The sequence below is a fragment of the Cynocephalus volans genome, chromosome 4 (genome assembly GCF_027409185.1).
Source record: "Cynocephalus volans isolate mCynVol1 chromosome 4, mCynVol1.pri, whole genome shotgun sequence".
NCBI classification, from domain to species: Eukaryota; Metazoa; Chordata; class Mammalia; order Dermoptera; family Cynocephalidae; genus Cynocephalus; species Cynocephalus volans.
This window is the reverse complement of record NC_084463.1, coordinates 21,842,959-21,865,339: the sequence shown is the minus strand read 5'-3', so window position 1 is coordinate 21,865,339 and position 22,381 is coordinate 21,842,959. Positions and strand designations below refer to the sequence as shown.

Below are 22,381 nucleotides of genomic sequence, written 5' to 3'. Positions count from 1 at the left end.
GGCAACATTTTGGAGGGCAATTAGGCAATGCATATGAAAATTTTAAATGCACATAATTCTTATTATGTAACTTTGGGCAATTTATTTAAGTAAGGTCACTTTACTTACCATCCTTTCTGAAGCCTAATTTTCTCACCTGACAAATGGGGATAATACCTCACAGGGTTCTTATAAGCATTCCATGAGAGTACGCCTGCAAAGTGCTCAGGTCTGGTTCTTTGTTATCTTTCTCACTATTGATAGCCTGCACATTCAGAACTGTGTCTGGTACCTGGTGAACCTCTGCTGAATGAGTGAATTAATAGAACCACTCCATAAACATTAGCTATTGCTAGCTGTTATTTATCTTTATAATCTAACTTTAAGAACTCATCCTATAGATATACATATGCACAAAGATATATGTGTAAGATGCTTATTTGCAGCATTGCTTGTAAAAAAAAAAAAATCCAGAAATGACCTAAATCTCCATAAGTAGGGGACTGATTACAAATCTATGCAATGGAATATTAGGTAGTCAGTAAAGCAAAAAAGATACATGTACCAATATGAAGGGATGCCTCAAAAATATTGATGTTAAAAAGGTCAAGTTGCAGAACAGTACAAATAACACAGTATGATCATATTTGTGTTTTTAAAAGGATAGAAAAACATATGCTTATATATGCTTTTTATTTTATTATTTATTTATTTTTAAAAAAAATTTTTTTTAAAGATAACCGGTAAGGGGATCTTAACCCTTGACTTGGTGTTGTCAGTACCACGCTCACCCAGTGAGCTAACTGGCCATCCCTATATGGGATCCAAACCCGTGGCCTTGGTGTTATCTGCACTGCACTCTCCCGAGTGAGCCACAGGCCGGCCCATTATATATGCTTTTTAAAAATCTGGAAGGATACACAAGAAACCATCAGAAGCCACCTCAGGCAAGTGGGCCTGGATGATGAAGAAGGATGTAATGATGGGGTGGGGACTTAGATTTTATATCTTATACTTTCTTATACTGCTTGGATGTTTTTGTATGAGCATATTGGTATTATAAACACTAGCAAAATAAGACCCCTAGGAGAGCATCCGGAATGAAGGAGAGGGGAAGGGAGGGAGGGAAGACAGGAAAAGAATGTGTACTGAGTTGAATAGTATTCCCCCATACCCCTCCCAGAACTTCAGAATATGATCTTATTTGAAAGTAGGATTTTTGCAGATGTAATTAGTAAAGTTAAGATGAGATCATACTGGATTAAGGTGGCCCCTAATCCAATGACTAGAGGCCACATAAGAAGAGATAACAAAGACACAGGGACACACACAGAAGAGGGCCATGTGAAGACAGAGGCAGAGTTTGGAGTGATGCATCCACAAGCCAAGGAACATCAAAGATTGCTGGAAACCACCAGAAGCTGGAAGAGGCAAGGAAGAATCCTCCCCCGGGGCCTTCAGAGAGAGCATGGCCAAGCTGACACTTTAATTTCAGACTTCTAGACTGTGAAAGGATGGATTTCTGTTGTTTGAAGCCACCCAGGTTGTGGTATTTTGTTATGGCAGCCGTGGGAGCAGTCCTAATATAAAACAGGAGACAGAGAGACGGAGACAGAGAAGGTTAGAGGGCTTTGAAGGGGCAGTTGTAAAGATTATTTAATCAGGTGTATTCATTAAACATGTAAGTATCAAATTTTGGAGTGCTTGCTCTGTACCTGGTTTTATAAAAGAGACCAAGAATGCTCTTGCTCTCCCTAGCCTTTGTTACATCTATACTGGGATGTGGACATTTCTGCCCAGTTGCTTCCAGATTTCCAGACTTGGTGAAGTGTGTTGCAAAGTGTCTCCCTGCAGGCTCCTCCACTGGAACCCTGTAGGGAAAGGGGTACTCTTGGGGAGGGGGCTCTGGCTTATTAACTCAGTAACTATAGAGGTTGAGCCAACAAACACTGGCTCCTGCCGGGGGTAGGCTCCTGCTGTCTGCTTTCCAGCTGGGTGCATGCTCTTTGCTCTCTCGTCCCCCCTCCTGTTTGGTCCTCTGGCCCCTGCTGGCTGGGTCACTGCCCCATGGAATCATCACTCTGAAGCCAGCAGCCCTGCTGAGCCATTCACAGGCATAGCCTAGTGGGGGCAGGGGACAGATGTCAGTTCTTTGTCCCTCCCCCTCCAAACACACACACACACACACACACACACACACACACACACACACACGCTCAATGTGTATTAGTGCCCTGGGAAGGGGTCCAGGCAGAGGGAGCGATGGGAGGCTATGGGCTCTGGGGGGATGCAAATGGACTGGGCAGTGTGTGTGTGTGCATTGGGAAAGACAGTGGTAGTAATCACTGTGAGATTGTGGGGGTTGTCCTCAGACTGCCCTCCTGGGCAATTACATGCCAGCAGCTTCATCCACTACCAGCTGGCATGCAGACTTTGGACCACCAAGAAGCTTTCCCATACGGCCCCCAGCTTGGTCATTGAAAATTCCCAGCCACATTCTCTGACCTACGTGCTGGCACTAGGCCAAGGAGGTTAGCCTGGGTTAGCCTGTTCTCTCCCCCAACACACACACACACACACACACACACACACACACACCCCAGTGTTGGGGGTGGCGTGGAGAGTTTCTTTAGAGGCTCGTGATTCTCAAAACACCATTCCTGTGCAGGGTTTCTGCATTACTCATAGTCACTTCCCTTCCCCATTTTCCACGCTCCTCTTTAAACCAGACCACCAAAAATACCACCCTGGGAAAGAAATATTTCTCTTCCACATCTACCTCATCAACCTCTGGCCCCAGGTCCTTTTCCATGGCTCCACCTGTGAACACACACAGATACACACACACACACACACACACTCCTTCCCATCAGATGCCATAACCCTATCAGAACAAACTTACCCCCTAATGCCACAAATTCAACTCCCCCATCCCCCCACCTCGTTACTCTCTCTTCTTTCTGCCAATTCCCCTTCAAAACCTGTTTTCTATATTATCCTTTCTACACTTCAGACTGTGTGTATTACTGGTAAAACCCTGGAGAAGAAGTAGTCTCCTGAGGTGGTACAGGGAGGGGTCCTGAACTCAGCTCTGACACTTTCTTTAGCCTAAGGTTGGAGCTCTTAAATCAGCTTGATGGACCTCAGATGAGGTGGACCATCTGAGGTCCATGGACCTCTATTGGTCCTCTATTCGCAGTGGATCTACTCAGTGTACTGTTCACTGTGAGAGTAGAGAGAGATGCAGTGAGTAATCTACCTCCTCCAAGCAAGCAGTAGAAGCCAAAGATTTGTCTTGGTAATTTTGGGTGGGGGTAAGGGGACAAGCGGTGGAGACAAGTAGGAGGCAAACCCCTTCCAGAACTGCCTACGGAAACAGCCCAGAGAGAAGCTGGACTTTGAAAGTTACAAGGCCAGTTTTCAGGCTGCCTCTCTGGCCTTAAGTAAAGAAGGGAAGGGGTGGAGCGGACTGCAGAAGAGCTGGCAGGTGTGACCTCTACTGGGCCTTTTCTGTCTACCTCTGCTCCGCTCTCCACCAAGCCCAGAGCTTTAGGGACACTGAGGAGAGAGGAAGGAGGAGGAGGGAACTTGTGCTATTGTGGGGAGGTATTTATTCTCCCCTACACCCCAGCTGAGTACACAACTTTCTTTTGGGCCTTAGGTCTGGGTTGATTTAAAAGAAGAGTATTCTAGAGACACTGAGAAGTACTAAGAAAGAAAAAGCAGAGAGATATAAGAAAAGGCAAAGAGAGGAAAAAGTGAGCACTGAGAAGGGGTGAGGTGTAGAATAGAGACAGGAGATTCAGGCCAGCAGAGTCCTGGAGAGGAGGACCCTGGAAAGTGGCCCTGCTGTTAGTCCAGCCTCCAAACCCAGACGACAGGGATTAGGAAGCAGCCTTGCCCACGGGCTGAGCTGCTGCCTCCGCTCAGGGAACCCTGAGCAAATACACCCTGATCCCCACATAAAGGGCCAATTAACTGCACCATCTTCAGGAACAAATCTGCTAACAGGGTGACAAGCCCCCAGACGCTGGCGGGCCCTGTGTTTGCGGAGAGACTAGCCAGGAGCAAATCAGGGGATTATGAGGGGCAGGATCCTGATGGTGGGAGGGTTTCCAGCCCTCCCTGCCCCAGAGCAGGGCCTGGTGCCAGGACGCTGGATTTCTGTCCTGGTTCACCCTCTGACGTGATGGAACCTGGGTAACCACAGTCAACAGGGGTGGGAGCAAAGGGCCCCAGAATCGCAAATATATCTTGAAGGGTCAGAACAGATCAAGTTGTCCAATGCCTCCTTACCAGATGGGGAAACTGAGGTCCAAAGCAGTGACATCTTGTAATTAACAAATATAGAACTGGAACCCACATCTGGGTTGGTCGTTCCTGGAAGGATAGATTTCCGGTGGGGAGAAATGTAATAAAAAGATAATACAAATCTTTCCATGAACTTTTTGAAGACCCCTGGTATACCCTTTGCCATCTCTCTTACCTGAATACCACCTTGCCCTGGAGCAAGGGATAGACAGCACATCTCTTAGTATCCTGGTGCTTTAGAATGTGTTGCTAGCCCATCTCCCACCTACCCCAACCCTTCTCAGCCTCGAGGTCTGCTAGGATTTAAGTCTTCTGGGTGGGGATGGGGGTGGGGGGCACCCGGGCCTAGTCCTGCACCAGCAGATGGGGTGCCAGAAAGACTAGCTCCCAGGGCGCTGCCCCCCGCGAGGCCGTTCAGCCCCTTGCCCCCCTGCGTGTTTCGGGTCTTCCGAAGTCAGGCCCAGAGCTTAAGCGAAGAGGTAGGAAGACCACTAAGCACCCGTTAGTTGGAGGCTCCACAGTGAGGCGTGTGGGTTGAGGAAGGAGTCGTGGGACAAGCCTCCCACCCCTTGACGACGCTTTGGGTTCACGAGGGCTCTCTGCCTGAAGTGCTCTAATCTCGACCTGTTCAGCCTCCCCGGTTCGAAACAGCGCTGTGAGATGTCTCACCACGCAGAGCCCTATGGCTGAGCCAGAACTCCGCCGCTCACTTAGCAGCAGAGCCCTACTCAGATCGGAACACCCGCTCTCTCTCTTCCCCTGACATCCCAACGCCATCTCCAGTCTAGGAAAGTGTGCGTGTGTGTTCGCGGGGGCGGGTAACCGAGACATCTTCAGGTAGAAAGAACCCCAAGAAAGTCAGAAGCAAGCAGGGAGGGGGGGTCATAGTTTGTTGTTGGGTTCCTCCTCCCCCTCATAAGGATGACGGTTATCAGATTCGAACAGATTTGCACGAATTTGAGTCAATCCCTTTTCTTCTCGTGCACTTGCTTTTACAGATAACATATTGCTCTCTTTGTCTTTGTCCTAGACCACTTGGCTTCCCTTCAGTCTCCTCAAAAATGTAAAACCATTTAATAAAACATGTCAGGGCAGGGTAATGCAAAAGTATGCAAATAAATGCGAATTGCCTGGGTTTCCCTCCAGTTTTATCCGTGTTCTGACTCTCCTGCAGGAACTCCTAGACCAGCGTGTCTGGAGCAGGACTCCTGGGTCTGGGCGTGCCACCCCATCCTCTGGCCTCCTGGCTGCAGACCAGGCGACTAGGAGTTAAAGGGGTGGACCCGCCGTAGAATTTTTCTCTTCCCAGTCTCAACTCCAGCGGCAAACCATCCCAGCCTCCTGCTCTTCCGTCGCTAGGCCCCGGGACTTGGGAGGGAATCGAAGCCAGGACTTCAAGAGCTAAAGGAACGTCTGCTTGCGCTTTGCCTCGGTTTCCCTAAGGGCTGGGAAAGGAGAAGAGAGATTTCTGTTCTAAAGCTGGGCAGAAGCGCAGAGTACAACAAAGCCTCGTCCCTCATCTTGGGTGCTTTCAGAAAGGAGGGAAACTCTCCCGCCGCCTCTAGAGCAGGACGCGGGGAAAGGAGCGCGCGCCGGGCGGTGACTCTAACTTGCACGTTACGCGCCTCTAGTCTCCTGCCCCGCTAGTGGCTGTCGGGTTGGGGTTGGGGTTGGGAGTGGGGGTGGGGGATTGGGGGTGCGGTAAGGTGGAGGGAGGCGGATTAATCCCTTAATTACGCCGTGATCGGCGTGGCACCTGCTTTCCGCCTGCCCAGTTCCCAGGGGACTCCGGCACTGGGGGGTGGAGAGAAGGACCCGGGAAGGAGGCGGGCGCGCGGAGGCACGGACCGTACCCAGGCGTGCGGGCAGGACAGCGGCACCGTGGCTGCGGCAGCGCGCAGAGGCTGTGGAGGGGCTTACGGCTCCCGGCCCGCGGGTCTCAGACCCAGGGGCTGGGCCCCGAGCCCCCAGCCCCGGCGACAGACTGGTGGCGCCATGCTGCGCTACCTGCTCAAAACGCTGCTGCAGATGAACTTGTTCGCGGACTCCCTGGCCGGGGACATCTCCAACTCCAGCGGGCTGCTCTTCGGCTTCAATTCCTCGCTGGCGACTCTCAACCACAGCCTGCTGCCTCTCGGCGATCCCGCTCTCAATGGTGAGACCCTGTCCCGTGGGGACGTTGGAATCGGGTATAAGGGTGAGGTGAGAGGGCGGCGTGGAGGGGAAGGCGAAGGCGCTTCTAAAGGGAGGTCCAGGACCGAGCGGCACCTCCCAGCTCTCCCCAGGTAGTTGGGGTCACGGGATAACTTGGAGCTTTGATCACCTACGGGGGGGTCTCCCAGGGAGGTCAAGGGCTTGGGAGAAGAAGGCTGAGGAGTTCTTTAATCTCCACCTCCCCAACCGCCCCCCACGCCCACCCCAGGTGAGCATATCCGTGCTGGTGATGGGCAAATTCCGAGCTCAGAAAGGCCCCGGCCACAGCAGGGAGGGCAGAGCAGGGGGCGCGGTCGCCGGCGGGCCTGGGCCAAACCGAGCCACTGGGTGACCCACCCGGGTAGCAGGCCTTCCGCCAGGACCCGAAGTTTTCCAAGAACTCACTCAGGACGAGGGAGGAAGTCAAAATACTGGATGTGTCTGCTACAGGGGAGACAGGGATGGCATGTGAAGGAAACTTAGAAGTTTGTCTCTCAGCTGTGGGACTCGCAGCCGCTTCACCCCGGCAGAGCTGCTGCGGGCTGGCGGTGCGGGCGGCGAAGTCGTTACCGCTAATGACAGTGACTGATAAATGACTGCGCTCTGCACTAGCGCGGTGTGGAGGCAGCCGGCCTGGGGCGAGGCCCCATCGCGCCCCCTGCCGGCCGTGTCCGGAACTCCGCTTTCCGCGACATCTCTGCGGGGTGGTTTCCTTCAGGTGCTCCCCGATTCACATCCCTCCAGCTCGACCCACTCCATTCTAGTAGCAGGTCCTCTGCTGGCGACTCGAAGCTGGCAAGAAAGGAGACCCGGGCAATGTGTGTGTGCTTGTGTGTGGGGTACTCCAGGTGCTGGGGGAGGAGCCCCAGAGCCTCATTAGCATGGCTGTTAGCTATTCATTAGGCTGATGTCTAAGCATCTCCTGAGACCGGGAATGACAGGAAGAAATTCCAGGGAAAGTCGCCCACAGCTGTGTCTACAGGAATTAGGGGAAAGGGCTGTTCAGAAGGGTGTAGTATTTACGGAAGGAGTGGGGAGGAAGAGGACGGGGAATGAGCCCAGATTCTCCAGTCTCACGACCCTCGTAGCTTCCCAGGCGGTATCCCTTCTTGCCGAAACTCCAGAGAGTCAGGCCTCTGCTCGTCCAGCGCTGTTACACAGGGTTTTCACCAGACATTGTCTCATTCAAGCCTGAAAATTTAGTGAGTTATGTAGGGAAGGCGTTGATAGTCACATTCTGTCCCTGAGGAAACGAATTTACAGAGAGCGAATGGTATTTCAGCGGTCACAAAAGAAGCATGAAGCAAAACCTTGGCAATAACAGATCTAAGTCTATTTCCATTACACCGAGGGTTATAAGAATAGGAAGAAGATACTGGGGCCTGGTGGAATCTGATTCAGCTAGGAGCCAAGATAAGGAAGGTAAAGTGTGCTGAGGGGAATAAATGGTAGAATAGCCATATTTATCTCCCAAGTGATTTATATACTTTGTGATCTTGTGACAACCCTATCACTACTCCCACATTACAGATAAAGAAATTGGGATTCAGAGAAGTTAAATAATTTGCCTAAATTCTTACAGCTAGAAAGTGTCAAAGTCTGAGATTCAGCCCGGGTTGGTTCGGCGCCAACGCATGAGTGTTGCTCCAGTGTCGCTCACCATGGGGTGTGCCCAAATTGGCACTGGGGTGGGATGGAGAAGAGATGGATGAGAAGCAGAGGTTTCCATTGGGAAGAGAGGAGATTGAGAAAGTTACTCCCTTCCCCTAGTGGAGGAGAAACCGTTCTTCTTGTCTCCACCAGTTAAATAAAGTCCCCAGGACAGCGGCAGCTGTAGACTGGTCCAGCTTTGTCTACACCAGAACTTCTAAGAGGAGGGGTGGGAAGTGAAACCCAATCCCACACCAGGGCTGGAAGCAAGAGGTCCCTGCGGATTTTGGAACAGGGTGGGAGGGGCGGGGGCGGGGGGAGGGGCGGAACAGATGCTTGGAGTAGTCCCCTGGTTAGTTAAGGACACCAGATTAAGCAAGGCTGCAGCGGCGCCTACTGGCCACCATGGGTTACAAATCCACTTCGGATGGCTGGATCGGGAGCTGAGGGTATATAACAGGTTCAGGGATCCTAGGTCCCAAATGGTGCGACAGAAGATGAAAGTCTGTAGGCCAAGTGAGAGTCAGGGACAGAATATGCAGATGACCTGGTCCGAGTGAACAAGGGAAGTAGAGGAATCCCTTTTCCAGTGGTTCTTAGCCTTTCTTGGTTACATCAACCAGTAGAACAATCTGTTGAAAACTATGCACCTCTCTGGAAAAGGAGCATTACTCACATTTCCCCTATCATTTGAGAACAACGCCCGGCTACATGTGATTGTCCGGAGTGTGAGTAAGAAGAGCTCTGCGTCCATTCATAGAGTTCAGGTGAAGAACCCCTCCTAGCCGCAGGCCCAGCCCTATCACCCACGTCTCCACTTTCATGAGGGGCCCCAGGCAGGTCCATATTCTCCATTTCACAACCGGGACCATGCAGAGGTCAATGAAGAACGAAGTATTGGCTCTGGAGCGCCCCTTATGGCTGTTCACTGAGCAAGGACGATCTGCTAACCAGTGCAGGTGGGGACTGAAAACCAGTCGGCGCGAGGCTGCCTCTCGCCAAGCCATAGCCCAGCCATTCCCTACTTAAACTTGGCAGAAGATAAGGCAGGGGGTCTTTAGGCCGTGTGGAGAGCCGGCCTAGGAGTTTCGTCCTGATTCCTCTACTGATCTGCCTGTCTGAGGGCATCTGCTTTCGAGACTAAGAACCTGGGAGCATCTGCCAATAAGGAGATATTGGAGCCTGCAGAGGGAGAGGGTGGGCAAAGGTGGGCAGGCGGGGACTGCGCTCTAGCAGACGAAGAGCAGGCGATGAGACGGCGGTAGGGTTCTCTTTCCCTCTGGAGCCTCAATCTCTCCCCCCGGTTTCCCAGTCTAAATGCTCTGCGTCACCCCCTGCTCCCAGGGTCAAAGGTTGGGCCGGAGGACGCTATGCCGCGCATAGTGGAGCAGCCGCCAGACCTGCTGGTCTCCCGGGGCGAGCCCGCCACGCTGCCCTGCCGCGCTGAAGGCCGTCCTCGACCCAACATCGAGTGGTACAAGAACGGGGCGCGCGTGGCCACTGCGCGCGAGGACCCACGCGCACACCGCCTGCTGCTGCCCAGCGGTGCCCTCTTCTTCCCGCGCATCGTGCACGGGCGCCGTGCGCGGCCGGATGAGGGTGTCTACACTTGCGTGGCCCGCAACTACCTGGGGGCAGCGGCAAGCAGAAACGCCTCGCTGGAAGTGGCAGGTGAGAGTCCCATGGTTGTTAGCGGGCTGCTTTCAGAGCCTGGGGGAGGCGGGAGGGAAATCTGACCCAGACCCGGCCCCAGGGATCTCAGCCCATTCAGCATCTTCCTTTGGGACCGCGAGTTTTGGTTTCTAATGCCCATTCAACCCCTCTCCAAGACAAAACTTTCCTGTGTCCTCATCCAGCTATGTCACCGCACACCCTGTTTATTCTCCTGACCTATCCCTCCCTCCCTGCCCCGCTTCCCCACCCTTCTTCAGTCCTCCGGGATGATTTCCGGCAGTCTCCTGGGAACGTGGTGGTGGCAGTGGGGGAGCCAGCAGTAATGGAGTGCGTGCCCCCCCGCGGCCACCCGGAGCCCTCCGTGTCCTGGAAGAAGGACAGTGCAAGAGTCAAGGAGGAAGAGGGAAGGATCACGGTGAGGGACGGGGCCATGGCTGGGGACCCCATGAGAGGCAGGACCATAGGCTAGGGGTCCAGGGCCGTCTCAAGGAGGAAGGCCTGCATCTAAGCGTCTTGAAGAGGCAGAGAATAATGTCTTGGAGATGACAAGATGGAAGATTTGAGATCAGGGCATCAGCTGGCCAGAGACTGAGAGTCAGCTATTGAATGAGGGATAAGGAGGGTAGGTTGGACTTGGTATAAGAACGGTGGGGAGCATAATGCTGCGGGGACTCCTTATCTGACACATGGGTCAACTTCACTGGTCTCCTTCATTGGCTTGCTGTGAGGATCAAATAAATGTTATATATATGTAAACCATATATACTATATGCTTTATATATACATATATGCACACATATGTATGTGCTTTGATGGCTCTGCAGATCCGTGGAGGGAAGCTGATGATGTCACATACACTCAAGAGTGATGCAGGGATGTATGTGTGCGTGGCCTCCAACATGGCAGGAGAACGGGAGAGTGGGGCAGCTGAACTTGTGGTACTGGGTAGGCAAAGGGATTTTTTTTTTTTTTTTTTAAAGATGACCAGTAGAGGGCCTTAACCCTTGACTTGGTGTTGTCAGTACACTCTCCCAAGTGAGCTAACCAGCCATCCCTATATAGGGATCTGAACCCGTGGCCTTCGTGTTATCAGCACCACACTCTCCTAAGTGAGCCATGGGCTGGCCCAGGCAAAGGGATTTTTGGAGTTATGGGAGCAGGTGGCCAGGGGACTAAGTAGATGCACAGACCCCCTGAGTGTTCACTCACTCCCACCCTGTAGAGCGTCCCTCATTCCTGCGCAGACCAGTGAATCAGGTGGTCCTGGCTGATGCCCCTGTGAATTTCCTATGTGAAGTGCAGGGAGATCCCCCACCTCATCTACACTGGCGCAAGGAGGACGGGGAACTGCCCACAGGCAGGTGAGAAATCCCCTCTTCCTGCCTGTAAGGAGACCCAACCAGCTCAAGAGCCTTCCCTGCCCTAGAAAACTGGAACACAGACACCTTCTCACTTGAGGGCACAGAAAAGTCTGTTCCCCAGAGCCTTTGGCCCCTGTCCTATCCAGTCCCCAGTTCTATTCATTGGTCCATGAGTTCCAGCTTCTGTCCCTGTTGAATCCTGCCATATCTTTATGTACCATGACCCTGGTGTCTGTCCTGGGGGAGAGAAAAGGGATCTGTAGCTGTGGCCAACCCAGCCTGCGGGTGGGGAGTGGAGCAGGTATGAGATCCGGAGTGACCACAGCCTTTGGATTGGGCGCGTGAGTGCTGAAGATGAAGGGACTTACACCTGTGTGGCGGAGAACAGCATGGGCCGCGCTGAAGCATCTGGCTCCCTCACTGTTCACGGTGAGGGTTCCACCTGGGACTGCCTGCAGCAGGGATGAGATGAAGGAAGGCAGAGGATGGGTCAGAGTGGAGGAGAATAGGGGAGAAAGGACAGAGCAGGAGATGTGGGTGGGTCACCTGAGACTCCTGGAAGGAGAGAGGGGAGGAGAAAGCTAAACAGCAAGAGATGGACATCTGCTGTGACTTAAGCCAGCCTTGGCTTCTCTCTCTATTCCGTCAGTCTCCCTTCTTAGTACCACTGACTCCTTGTTCCTTTATCTCACCCCCTGCTTCCCAGTCCCACCCCAGTTGGTGACGCAGCCCCAGGACCAGATGGCGGCTCCTGGAGAGAGTGTGGCTTTCCAGTGCGAGACCAAAGGAAACCCCCCACCTGCCATCTTCTGGCAGAAGGAAGGGAGTCAAGTAGGTGGCCATCTCCAAGGCCTTTCCAACCAGTTTTTCTTCTGGGTCACAGCCTCCCTCCCTTCCTCTATATTCTGCAGACATTCTCTGGGGCTTCTGTTTGACCTTTGGTAGCCTTCCCAGAAACCCCTGAAAGTTATTTGAGGGGATTAAATAAGATTACGAATATTAAAGGCCTGGGACATGTTGGACACTGTTTTATAAGTGACAATAATATGTTTAGGTAGTAGCGAACAGTCCTGGATGTAACTCCTTGGAGAATCTTTCCATTTTGGGAAGGGCTGTCTTGAAGAAGTGACAAACACAACTAGATCCCTCCTCCCCCAGGCTCCTTGGGCCTCGGCTTTGGACATAACATACTGCTCTGGGAACTGAGTATTGAACCAAAGCTACTCAGGGTAGAAAATTACTTGCTCTTCTGTTTATACTAATGTAATAGCTGTCAAGACACTTCCCCCAGGAGGAGGTCACAGTCATCCCTCTTCAACCTAGCAAACAAATCCCAGAACACAACCAGAATGAACATTAACTGAAGTTACAACATAAGTCACTCCCTCTATGGGAAGGGCTAGAATTTTGCTACTAGGAAATAGGGTCGGTATAACAAAATAAGTCTGATTAACCCCACCCCACCAGGAACCCAGGCAACCCACTATCTCATTCCAAAGCCACAGTCACAATTTTCCAACATCTTCTCTAGCACCTGGGACATTTAAATTAGATTTTTACATGAATAAAAATGGTGATAGTTGGAGGGGATGGGAATACGTATTAGTCAGCGGCTCAGCATGGTCCATTTATCCTCAGACCCAAACCTGCTTCCCTACTTTCCATGTATCTATCTAATGAAAAATGTTAAAGCCAGAAAGAAGGGGAAATTATTTAACATCTGTCACAAAGTGTGTTAGAAGACTTATGGATGACTACTTCATTTAATCCTCATAACTATCCTGTAAGTGTCAAATTTAGGGAAATTGGGGCTCAGAAAGGTTAAATAGCTTACTTAGAGTTTTCCCACTAATAAGTCACAGAGCTGGGAAGTGGACTCCAAAATCATCTAATAAAATTTCCTCATTTTTGTGAATAGGTTTAACTATTAAATGAACCTATTAATAACTGTGCCCAAGGTCACATCGCTGGCTGGGAATAGAGTATGAACTAGAACCTTAGGAACTCTCTGGATTCCAGGGTTGATGGGAATTGGGGAACTCTCCCGCCCAACTGCCTGTCTATTCCCCACCTTGGTTCCTTGCTCTGCCTCCAGGTCCTGCTTTTTGCCAGCCAGACGCTTCAGCCCACGGGGCGCTTCTCAGTCTCTCCAAGAGGCCAGCTCAACATCACTGGAGTGCAGCATGGGGATGCTGGCTACTATGTGTGCCAGGCTGTCAGTGTGGCTGGCAGCATCCTGGCCAAGGCCATGCTGGAGATAAAAGGAGGTACATGCCCATGGAGATAGGGCTGGACCCACGGCCTGGGAGGAAAGAATGGTTTAAAGGGATCTGTTTCTCTTGGGTTCTATGAAATATGTCTGCAAAGGTAGAACCGTGTTCCTGAGGCATGTCCTTGAAATTTGGAAACCAGCAGCAGAAATCACTAATAGATGGCTGGTCCCAGGCAGAGAGAGTACAGTTGATTATCAAAGCCCCCTTTTTTGGGGGGCGGGGTTTGATGAGAAGGTAAAGGAGCGGATGAGGACAAGGGGCTGGTTGCCTGAACATAGGCTCCTCCCCTGAGTACTCTAAATTCTTCCTTTTGCAGCCTCCTTGGATGGGATGCCTCCGGTCATCCTCCAGGGACCAGCCAATCAGACGCTGGCACTCGGCTCCTCTGCATGGCTGCCATGCAGAGTGACTGGGAACCCTCAACCCAGTGTCCAGTGGAAGAAGGATGGCCAGTGGCTGCAGGCGGATGACCTCCAGTTCAACCTAATGGCCAATGGCACACTGCACATCACTAAAGTGCAGGTGAGTGTCACCTCTGGGGCCCTAGTAACTGAGAATGGCTATCTGGTCCACATTCCCACCTCTAGTAAGTAAGTACCCACTAGGCCTCATATCTTCACTCTGTTGTCTCAGACCCCCTAAAGTGTCCTACATCCTCCCCATCCTTCTGTCACCCCTCCCAGTTAGCCTGTGCTCTACCCTCCCCTACAGGAGATGGATGTGGGTTTCTACAGCTGTGTGGCCAAGAGTTCCATAGGGGAGGCCACATGGAGTGGCTGGCTCAGGATGCGGGGTGAGTTTTTCCTTCGTTCCCTTGTTTTGCCCGCCCCTTTCTCCAAATCTTCTTCAAAGTTAGTCAATACCTCCCCAAACCCAAGGACTAATCTTATCTTCCAAATGCCATGGCCCTAGTGGTGGGAATGAGGAGGACAGAAGTTGTGCCCCTGGGAGGCAGATGTCAGTAGGGGTTAGTATACTATGTCCCCCTCTGACTGTCACCACTGTCACAGCTCCTCTGGAAAGAAGGCAGTTTACACTGGGGCCATCCTTTTCCCATCCTTCTACTTAAAGATTATCTTCCACTGCAGAAGACTGGGGAGCATCACCAGACCCCCCTACGGAAACCCGTGTCCCTCCGGGGCCTCCCTCTCAGCCAATGGTCACTGAGATCACCAAGAACAGCATTACCCTGACCTGGAAGCCTAATCTGCAGGCTGGAGCCACAGTCACCTCTTATGTGATAGAAGCCTTCAGGTATGGAGAAAAGTTTCATTGCAAAGCTGGAGAGTTAAAGGGAGGGGACCGTATGTCCTTAGGGTCTTTGCTACTGTGGGGAGGAATTCTCCAGTCCCCTCTTCCAAAGTGAGGAGGTAGTAGTGGTCCATAGAGAATGGATGAGATGGAGTAGACAGGTTGGGGGTTCCTGGCTTAGACAGCCCTGTCACCTCATTCCTGTTGTAGCCAAGCAGCTGGCAACACGTGGCGGACAGTGGCAGATGGTGTGCAGCTGGAGACACACACGGTCAGTGGTTTGCAGCCCAATACCATCTATCTGTTCCTGGTGCGAGCTGTGGGAGCCTGGGGCCTCAGTGAGCCCAGCCCTGTCTCTGAGCCTGTCCGCACGCAGGGTGAGTGAGGTCAGAGTGCCTGGGCTCATGGATATGACATGTGACATGGCAGAGCACCTCCCTCCCCAAAACCATGGCACTGTGGCAGTTCATACAGTTCTTTCCTGCTCTGCCAGGTCTATACCGGTGGCCCAGCCTGGAATAGAAGGCCATGCTTCCCTCTCATTGCAGGAACAAGAGAGGAGGGAGTGGGAGAAAAGGAGAGGGTATTCATTCATCTTGGTAGCTCCTCACTTCTGAGCCTTTTACCCATAGATAATATAGATCATTAAGACTAAAAGGGACCTTGGAGGGGTCATCTTGATGTCAGAGATGAGGAACTGAGGACTTTAAAGGATGCATATGTAGTTATGTAGAAAGGACACTCATGTTAGCTGGACACCCAAGCCCACCTCTGGAAGCTATTTCCCTGACCAACCCCCTTCTGATCCTGGGGTGTGCTCTGGAGTACTAAGTAGTACAGTCTATGGGGCGGGACAGAGGTAGGACCTGAGTACACTCTCAGTCATGTCTCCATGCCCCTGATGGCCTCTGCTAAGTGGACTCTTGGGTCAACAGACAGCAACCCATCCAGGCCGGTGGAGGACCCATGGAGAGGCCAGCGGGGACTGGCTGAAGTGGCTGTACATATGCAGGAGCCCATAGTCCTTGGTCCCCGGACCCTGCAGGTTTCCTGGACTGTGAGTATGATATAGGGATAAGGTTAAGGGTGGGGACAGTGATAGGGAACATAGATGAGTACAGGAAAGTGGGAGGTGAGTTGCTGGGGAAGGTGGCATGAGTGGAGAGGGGGCTGGGCCTGGAGGACCTGTATGGCCCCAGTTTCGCCCTTTGGTCACCTTGTCCTGTCTTCTACAGGTGGATGGCCCAGTTCAGCTGGTCGAAGGTTTCCGGGTGTCTTGGAGGGTAGCAGGCCTTGAAGGGGGAAGCTGGACAGTGCTGGACCTACAGTCCCCAAACCAGCAAAGTACTGTGTTAAGAGGACTCCCTCCAGGGACCCAAATCCAGGTCAAGGTGCAAGCCCAAGGCCAGGAGGGGCTGGGGTCTGAAAGCCCCCTTGTGACCAGAAGCATTCCTGAGGAGGGTAAGGAGCACCACAGAGCTGATGGGAGGACGCATGGGAAGCAGGATCGGGGGAGGATGGAAGTTTGCAGGGGGAGCTAGGTGAATGGGTGGGAAGGAGGGAGCCTCTCAGTTCCCTAAGATGTTAGAACAGGGAGGGGGAGGTCGGGGCAGGAGGAGCAGCTTGCAATGACTGTCTTTCTCACCATACTTCAACCTGGCCCAGCTCCCAGTGGTCCCCCCCAAGGAGTGACAGTGGCCTTGGGGGGTGACGGTAACAGCAGTATTTCTGTGTCCTGGGAACCTCCACTGCCCTCCCAGCAAAACGGAGTCATCACGGAATACCAGGTAAAGGGTTTTAGAAGGAACTGGACGGGAGGGCTGGAGGAGCTGGGGGAAGGAGGCGGAAGACCTAGGGGCTAGGATGTGGGTGGAGGGAACCTAGGGCGGGCTTTGGGTTTGGGGGTGAGATTAGGGGAGAGGTGAGTGGTTCAGAGTGTAGTCTCCAAGTTGCATTAAGCCTGGCTAAGCCCCCTCTACCATTCGGAGACTCAAGTTTCCCTGTGAGGCCGGAATCCCCTTTCTGACTCTAAACCCGGGTCTGGGCCTCCCTAGATCTGGTGCCTGGGCAATGAGAGCCGCTTCCACCTCAACCGGTCCGCGGCCGGCGGGGCACGCTCCACGATGCTCCGGGGACTGCTGCCGGGTCTCCTCTACCGGACCCAGGTCGCGGCGGCCACCAGCGCTGGCGTGGGCGTGGCCAGCGCCCCGGTGTTGGTGCAGCTGCGTGAGTCCGGAGGTGGGCGTGGGCGGACCCGGCTGGGGGACGTGCAGGGGGCGGGGGTCCTGGGGTAGCTGTGCCTGAGGGGCAGGAATAGCCCCTTCCCAACTCCTGGGTTTCGGGCCGCTCCTCCCCTCACCTCTCCGACCCCCACAGCGTCCCCGCCGGAGCTGGAGCCTGGGCTCGAGGTGGGCCCCGGGCTGGCGGAGCGGCTGGCGAGGGTGCTGCGGGAGCCTGCCTTCCTGGCGGGCAGCGGCGCGGCCTGCGGGGCGCTGCTGCTCGGGCTCTGTGCCGCCCTCTACCGGCGCCGGAGACAGCGCAAAGAGCTCAGTCACTACACGGGTGAGCGCCGCGCCGCGGTGGAGCGAGCCTGGAGGGAGGGGGGTGGGCCCGCTGGGGAGGGGCGGGGTCAGGAGAGTGGTCGCACCGCGAGGTTAGCCACTGGGGGAGGGGCGGGGGAGGCGCCGTCGCTCAAGGGGCTGTCAGGACTAGGGGGAGGGGGACAGGGATGGCAAGAGGGGGCAGGACCTGGATCTGGGGAGAGGGGCGAGATTTGCCCCTGAGAAGCTCCGAGAAGAAGGCAGGCTTTGCAGCGCAGTCTCAGTAAAAAAGGGGCACGTTATCAGGAGCCGGGGAGGGAGGGGCGGGGCCTGCAGGGGGTGTGGCCAGGGTCCCAGGCTGTAAATTTTGAGACCAGCCTGGGTGGAAAGGCGGGGCCCGCTGAAAGGAGGCGACTTGAGTTCTGCTTCTCCCTAGTAAGGGGAGAATCTCTGGAGAGATTCTGAAGTCTCAGGTCAGTGGTTTTCAATCTGGGCTACATATAGGACACTTGGGGAGCTTTGGAAAAATGCTGATAACTGAGTCCCATCTCCAGAAATTCATCAGAAATTGGTCCAGGGGGGCCGGCCCGTGGCTCACTCGGGAGAGAGCGGCCCTGGTAGCGCGGAGGCCGCGGGTTCGGATCCTATATAGGGATGGCCGGTGCGCTCACTGGCTGAGCGTGGTGCGGACAACACCGTGCCGAGGGTTGCCATACCCTTACCGGTCAAAAAAAAAAAAAAAAAAAAAGAAAGAAAGAAAAAGAAAAAGAAATTGGTCCAGGGGGCAGCCTGAGTGGTGGAATTGGGACCAGGGCCAAGGAATGGACAAGCATATGGGTATCTCTGACCCTTCTCCTTTCCCCTCCTCTTCTTCCCGCGGGTTCCTTTCCGGAAGCCTCTTTTGCCTACACACCTGCAGGTAAGCCTTCTCTGCCCCAGTGGGGTTCACATCCCCAGTGCGACCTCTCCTCTCACTCATTCTCCCCCTCGTCTTCCCCAGTGTCCTTCCCACACTCAGAGGGCCTCTCTGGAGCCAGTGCCAGGTAATTCTCGTCTTCTCTCCGGGCCTCACTGCCTCCCGTGATGAGCGTCTCCCCGCCCTAAACACCGTGACTGTCCCAAGACTCTTGATTCCCGATACCTCCATTACCTTTGCTGGCCACTTGAGGCTCTCCCTCCCCAGCGTTCACCTGCTCTTCCTCAGGCCACCCATGGGCCTTGGCCCTGCCCCCTACCCATGGCTAGCAGACTCGTGGCCCCACCCATCTCGAAGCCCCTCAGCCCAGGAACCCAGGGGAAGCTGCTGCCCCAGCAATCCTGACCCAGACGACAGATATTACAATGGTGAGGAGTTCTAATTCCCTTAGGGGCACACTTGACCCCCAGCACACTTCTCTCAACCTAGTGCGGCACACTGAGGGGAGCCAAGGAACCCCAGCCATCCTGAGGCGGGTCAGTCCTTGGAGAGGATACGAGCTGGGGCATTTCCCTGAGACCTACCTTTAACCTGGTTTGCAATGCAAGGTTCAGGGTGGGAGGAGAAGTTGATCCTGTGGGATCTCCTTTTGCCCTCCATTCTCCTGTTGTCCTCTATTTTTCTGTCTCTACCCCCTGCCTTCTCCCTTGGCCTTCCTCTTTCTCCTCCCCAGAAGCAGGAATCTCCCTATACCTGGCTCAGACAGCCCGGGGCACTGTTGCCCCTGGCGAGGGTCCCGTCTACAGCACCATCGACCCAGCTGGGGAGGAGCTGCAGACCTTCCATGGGGGTTTCCCCCAACACACCTCAGGGGATCCAGGCACCTGGAGCCAGTACGCTCCACCAGAGTGGAGCCAGGGGGAGAGTGGTATGACTGCAATTCCCAATACCCCCATTGTAGCCCTGACCAGAGTATCCCTGACCCTCTGGCATTTCACCTGGCACTTCTTTCTGACATGTCACATCTCTGGCTCTTTCCTGCCCATTCTCAATGTGCCTCCATACTACTTCCCTCAGGAACCAGGGGAGGCAAAGTAAAGCTTCTGGGAAAACCTGTGCAGATGCCCTCTCTGAACTGGCCAGAGGCCCTGCCACCTCCTCCCCCTTCCTGTGAACTGAGCTGCCTAGAGGGGCCTGAGGAGGAGCTGGAGGGCGGGTAAGGACACTCCCTGCTGCAGATGCCCTACATATGTGGACCAGCCCAGCTGAGACGCTGGCAGAGGAAGGGAAGGCCAAGGGGAAGATATGGAAGCTACTTAGTCCTTCGCTCCTCTCCTGCCTCTTTGCCTTCAGCTCAGAGCCAGAAGAGTGGTGCCTGCCAATGCCTGAGAGAAGCCACCTGACTGAGGCCAGCTCCAGTGGAGGATGCCTGGTCACTCCATCCCGTGGGGAAACCCCCTCTCCCACACCCTCCTATGGACAGCAGTCCACAGCCACTCTCACCCCCTCACCTCCTGACCCTCCCCAGCCCCCCACTGACATTCCCCATCTCCATCAGATGCCCAGGTAGGGAGGTATATAGTACCTTACACATTACACGCCCTTGGTACATGTCTATTCGGTGGGTAAATGGAAGGATGGATGGAAAGATGGATGGATGCGTGAATAGATCTAGGGTACAGAGGTCTCAGGGCTGTGTCAGAGTAGAAGTGTGATTTGGGGAGGAACGTGGAAGCTGACAAGGTCTCTCACTCCGTTCTGACTGACTGTCCACTGGAGTGATTCTGCAAGCCTTCTGAGGCATTTCAAACCTGGCTGTCCTCATGCTTCCCTAGCTTGGGAGGCCTTGTGGGGCAGAAGCTGTGTCTTGTTCATTGGAGCATAGGCTGTGTCTAGCACAGTGACTGGCACATGGTAGGCACTTAGTTTTTCTGGAGGGAACCAATGCTGAGGCCTCATGTCATTGCAGGAGGGTGCCCCTTGGGCCAGGTTCCCCTCTCAGTGTATCCCAGCCCACTCTGAGTGGCCATGAAAGGAGGTCTGATGGCCTGGCTGCTGGCCCCCCAGCCTCCCATCACCTCAGCCCCAGCCCTGTCCCTAGTATATCCAGCAGTACCCCAGGTGAGTCTGTAGAACCCTCAACTCACCATTCCTCCCTGTAACCCCTCCAAAGCTTGTTTCCTCTTCACCCTCAGGCTCCTGTCCTGGCCCTCTCCCTTACCCATTCCTCTACTCGTCTCCTAATGCTGCAGGGAGAACCTGGCAGATGCCTGAGGAGATGACTCCTCCACTTCAAGGAGCCCGTGCCCAAATCCGGAAGAAACCCAAGGCTCTTCCCTACAGGAGGGAGCAAAGCCCTGGGGGTGAGGGGACAATGCACCTGGGAGATGGTGACAGGCAGTGGGGGTGATGGGAAGGAAACCAAAGGTGAGCTCCAGGGGCTGGAGGAGGGAGCACAGGTGAACCCCAATCTTGGGCTGTTCATGCACAGCCTCCTGGTGCCAGGGAATGGAGGTGGGAGAAGGTGTAGTGTCCAGAGAGGCGGGAGGCTCTGCTGAAAACATGTCTCTCCCCAGACTTGCCCCCACCACCCTTGCCGCCACCAGATGAAGAGGCAAGCTGGGCCTTAGGGCTGAGGGCAGTGGGCAGCATGTCTTCCTTGGAGCGAGAGCGCAGTGGGGACAGGAGAGTAGTGCAGGCTGTGCCTCTGGGGGCCCAGCGGGGGCTGCACCTGAATGGTAAGGAGGGCCAGGGCGGGCGGATGGCCACTGCTGCATGAGAAGGTGGGCTTTGGGACTGGATGCTGATAGAGCAGATGGTGCCCAGCTCACCCTTCACCTTCAGTTGGCTCATATATTTGATCAACATCAGAGACACACTTGTTTCTCTGTCTCTGAGCAAAATCTCCTGTAGTCCCCAAGTTGTGTCCTTTTCCAGGACTGAAGCCCAGACAGGGAAAGAGTGGGTTCTGGGTGCTCTGTCTCCCTTCCCAAGGGTCTCTCTGGTTTCTGAGTGCCTGTAAGGTCAAGGCCATGTGCTGGGCACTCTGCTTCTCCTCAGTCCCCAGGATGGCTGAGCCCTGTGCCTGCCCTTCAGTTTCCTCCCAGAGCTGGAACTGTGGCTGGGGTGGCAAGGTGGGCAAGTGGCAATGTTCTGGGCCCAGCTACCCTTCTCTCTTGTGCTGCAGAAGAGGCCTGGCTCCCATACAGCAGACCAAGCTTCCTGTCCCGGGGCCAGGGCACCAGCACCTGTTCCACAGCTGGCAGCAACTCTTCAAGGGGCTCCAGCAGCTCTCGGGGCTCTCGGGGCTCTCGGGGCCCTGGACGAAACCGGAGCCGGAGCCGGAGCCAAAGGCCAGGACAGAAATGTCGTGAGGTGGGGGCTAAGATCACAGAAAAATGAGAGCAGAGGGCTAGGGAGGGTGATTGAAAACAGGAAGGTAGAAAAGGGCTTGCGGAGGAATGTCAAAAGCGGGGGACCAGGGAGTGAGGGAGAAAGGAATAATCTTGTAGAAGAAGTGACAAGGGGTGAGAGAAAGATGACATATAGCAGAGGGGCAGGGGCTCCCATAGGAGGAATGGATTAGGGGAAAGGCTGGTCCCCTCCTGTGGCCTGTTTGCTCTGGGCCAGGGCTTTACAAAAACAGCCTCTCCCTCTCTTTCTCTCTCTCTCTCTCTCCCTCTCTCTTTCTCTAGGAACCAAGATGACCCTTGATGAAGCAATGAGAATATTGAGAGTTCCACAGGGAAGGGGGTGGATAGGGGTTTACCTATCCTGGTAAACGAGAGTGGGAGCAAAGAGGAGCAGGGATGTGTCTCTTCCATCCCAGCAATGATGCTTGGGCTTCATGGAGCCCATTGGCTTCCATGGCTTCCATTGGCCTAGGAGCCAGAGAGCCAGCTCTTCTCTCTCCATCTCTGTCTAACTGAGACCAATTTGTAAAAAAACAAAAAACAATTAAAAAAAGGTATGATCAGAGCCCTGGGTTCTCTTTGTCTGGTTTTATGCAGGATGTTGGGAAGAAGAGAGCTGCGAGGGTTGTGTATATCAATGCACACTGATAGCTTCTGCTTTCTTTGAACTTCTGACAAAAGCGGTGGATGGGGACAGGTGATAAGAGACACTGACCTGTCCTGCTTTCTGATGGAGCTGAAGCCCACTGTCCCCAGTCACAACTATAGAGACTTTCCAAATAGTCAATAATGGACACTTGTCCCACCTGCAGAGGAGCAA

General features: G+C 53.9%; 1 protein-coding gene across 1 annotated transcript; it reads left to right on the top strand.

The window, feature by feature from the left end:
- Window positions 1-6,285: 6,285 nt before the first annotated feature.
- On the top strand, window positions 6,286-22,074 carry ROBO3 (roundabout guidance receptor 3). The gene is made up of 28 exons (XM_063093248.1): window positions 6,286-6,445; window positions 9,478-9,804; window positions 10,065-10,222; window positions 10,632-10,752; window positions 11,030-11,168; window positions 11,470-11,597; window positions 11,875-11,999; window positions 13,264-13,435; window positions 13,758-13,963; window positions 14,153-14,234; window positions 14,530-14,695; window positions 14,903-15,069; window positions 15,628-15,749; window positions 15,928-16,153; window positions 16,358-16,479; window positions 16,747-16,918; window positions 17,069-17,254; window positions 18,128-18,151; window positions 18,233-18,275; window positions 18,437-18,576; window positions 18,882-19,076; window positions 19,226-19,364; window positions 19,502-19,714; window positions 20,118-20,269; window positions 20,401-20,511; window positions 20,725-20,886; window positions 21,336-21,523; window positions 21,844-22,074. The coding sequence occupies exons 1-28, from the start codon at window positions 6,286-6,288 to the stop codon at window positions 21,853-21,855; spliced, it is 4,158 nt and encodes a 1,385-aa protein (XP_062949318.1). The 3' UTR covers window positions 21,856-22,074.
- Window positions 22,075-22,381: the final 307 nt, after the last annotated feature.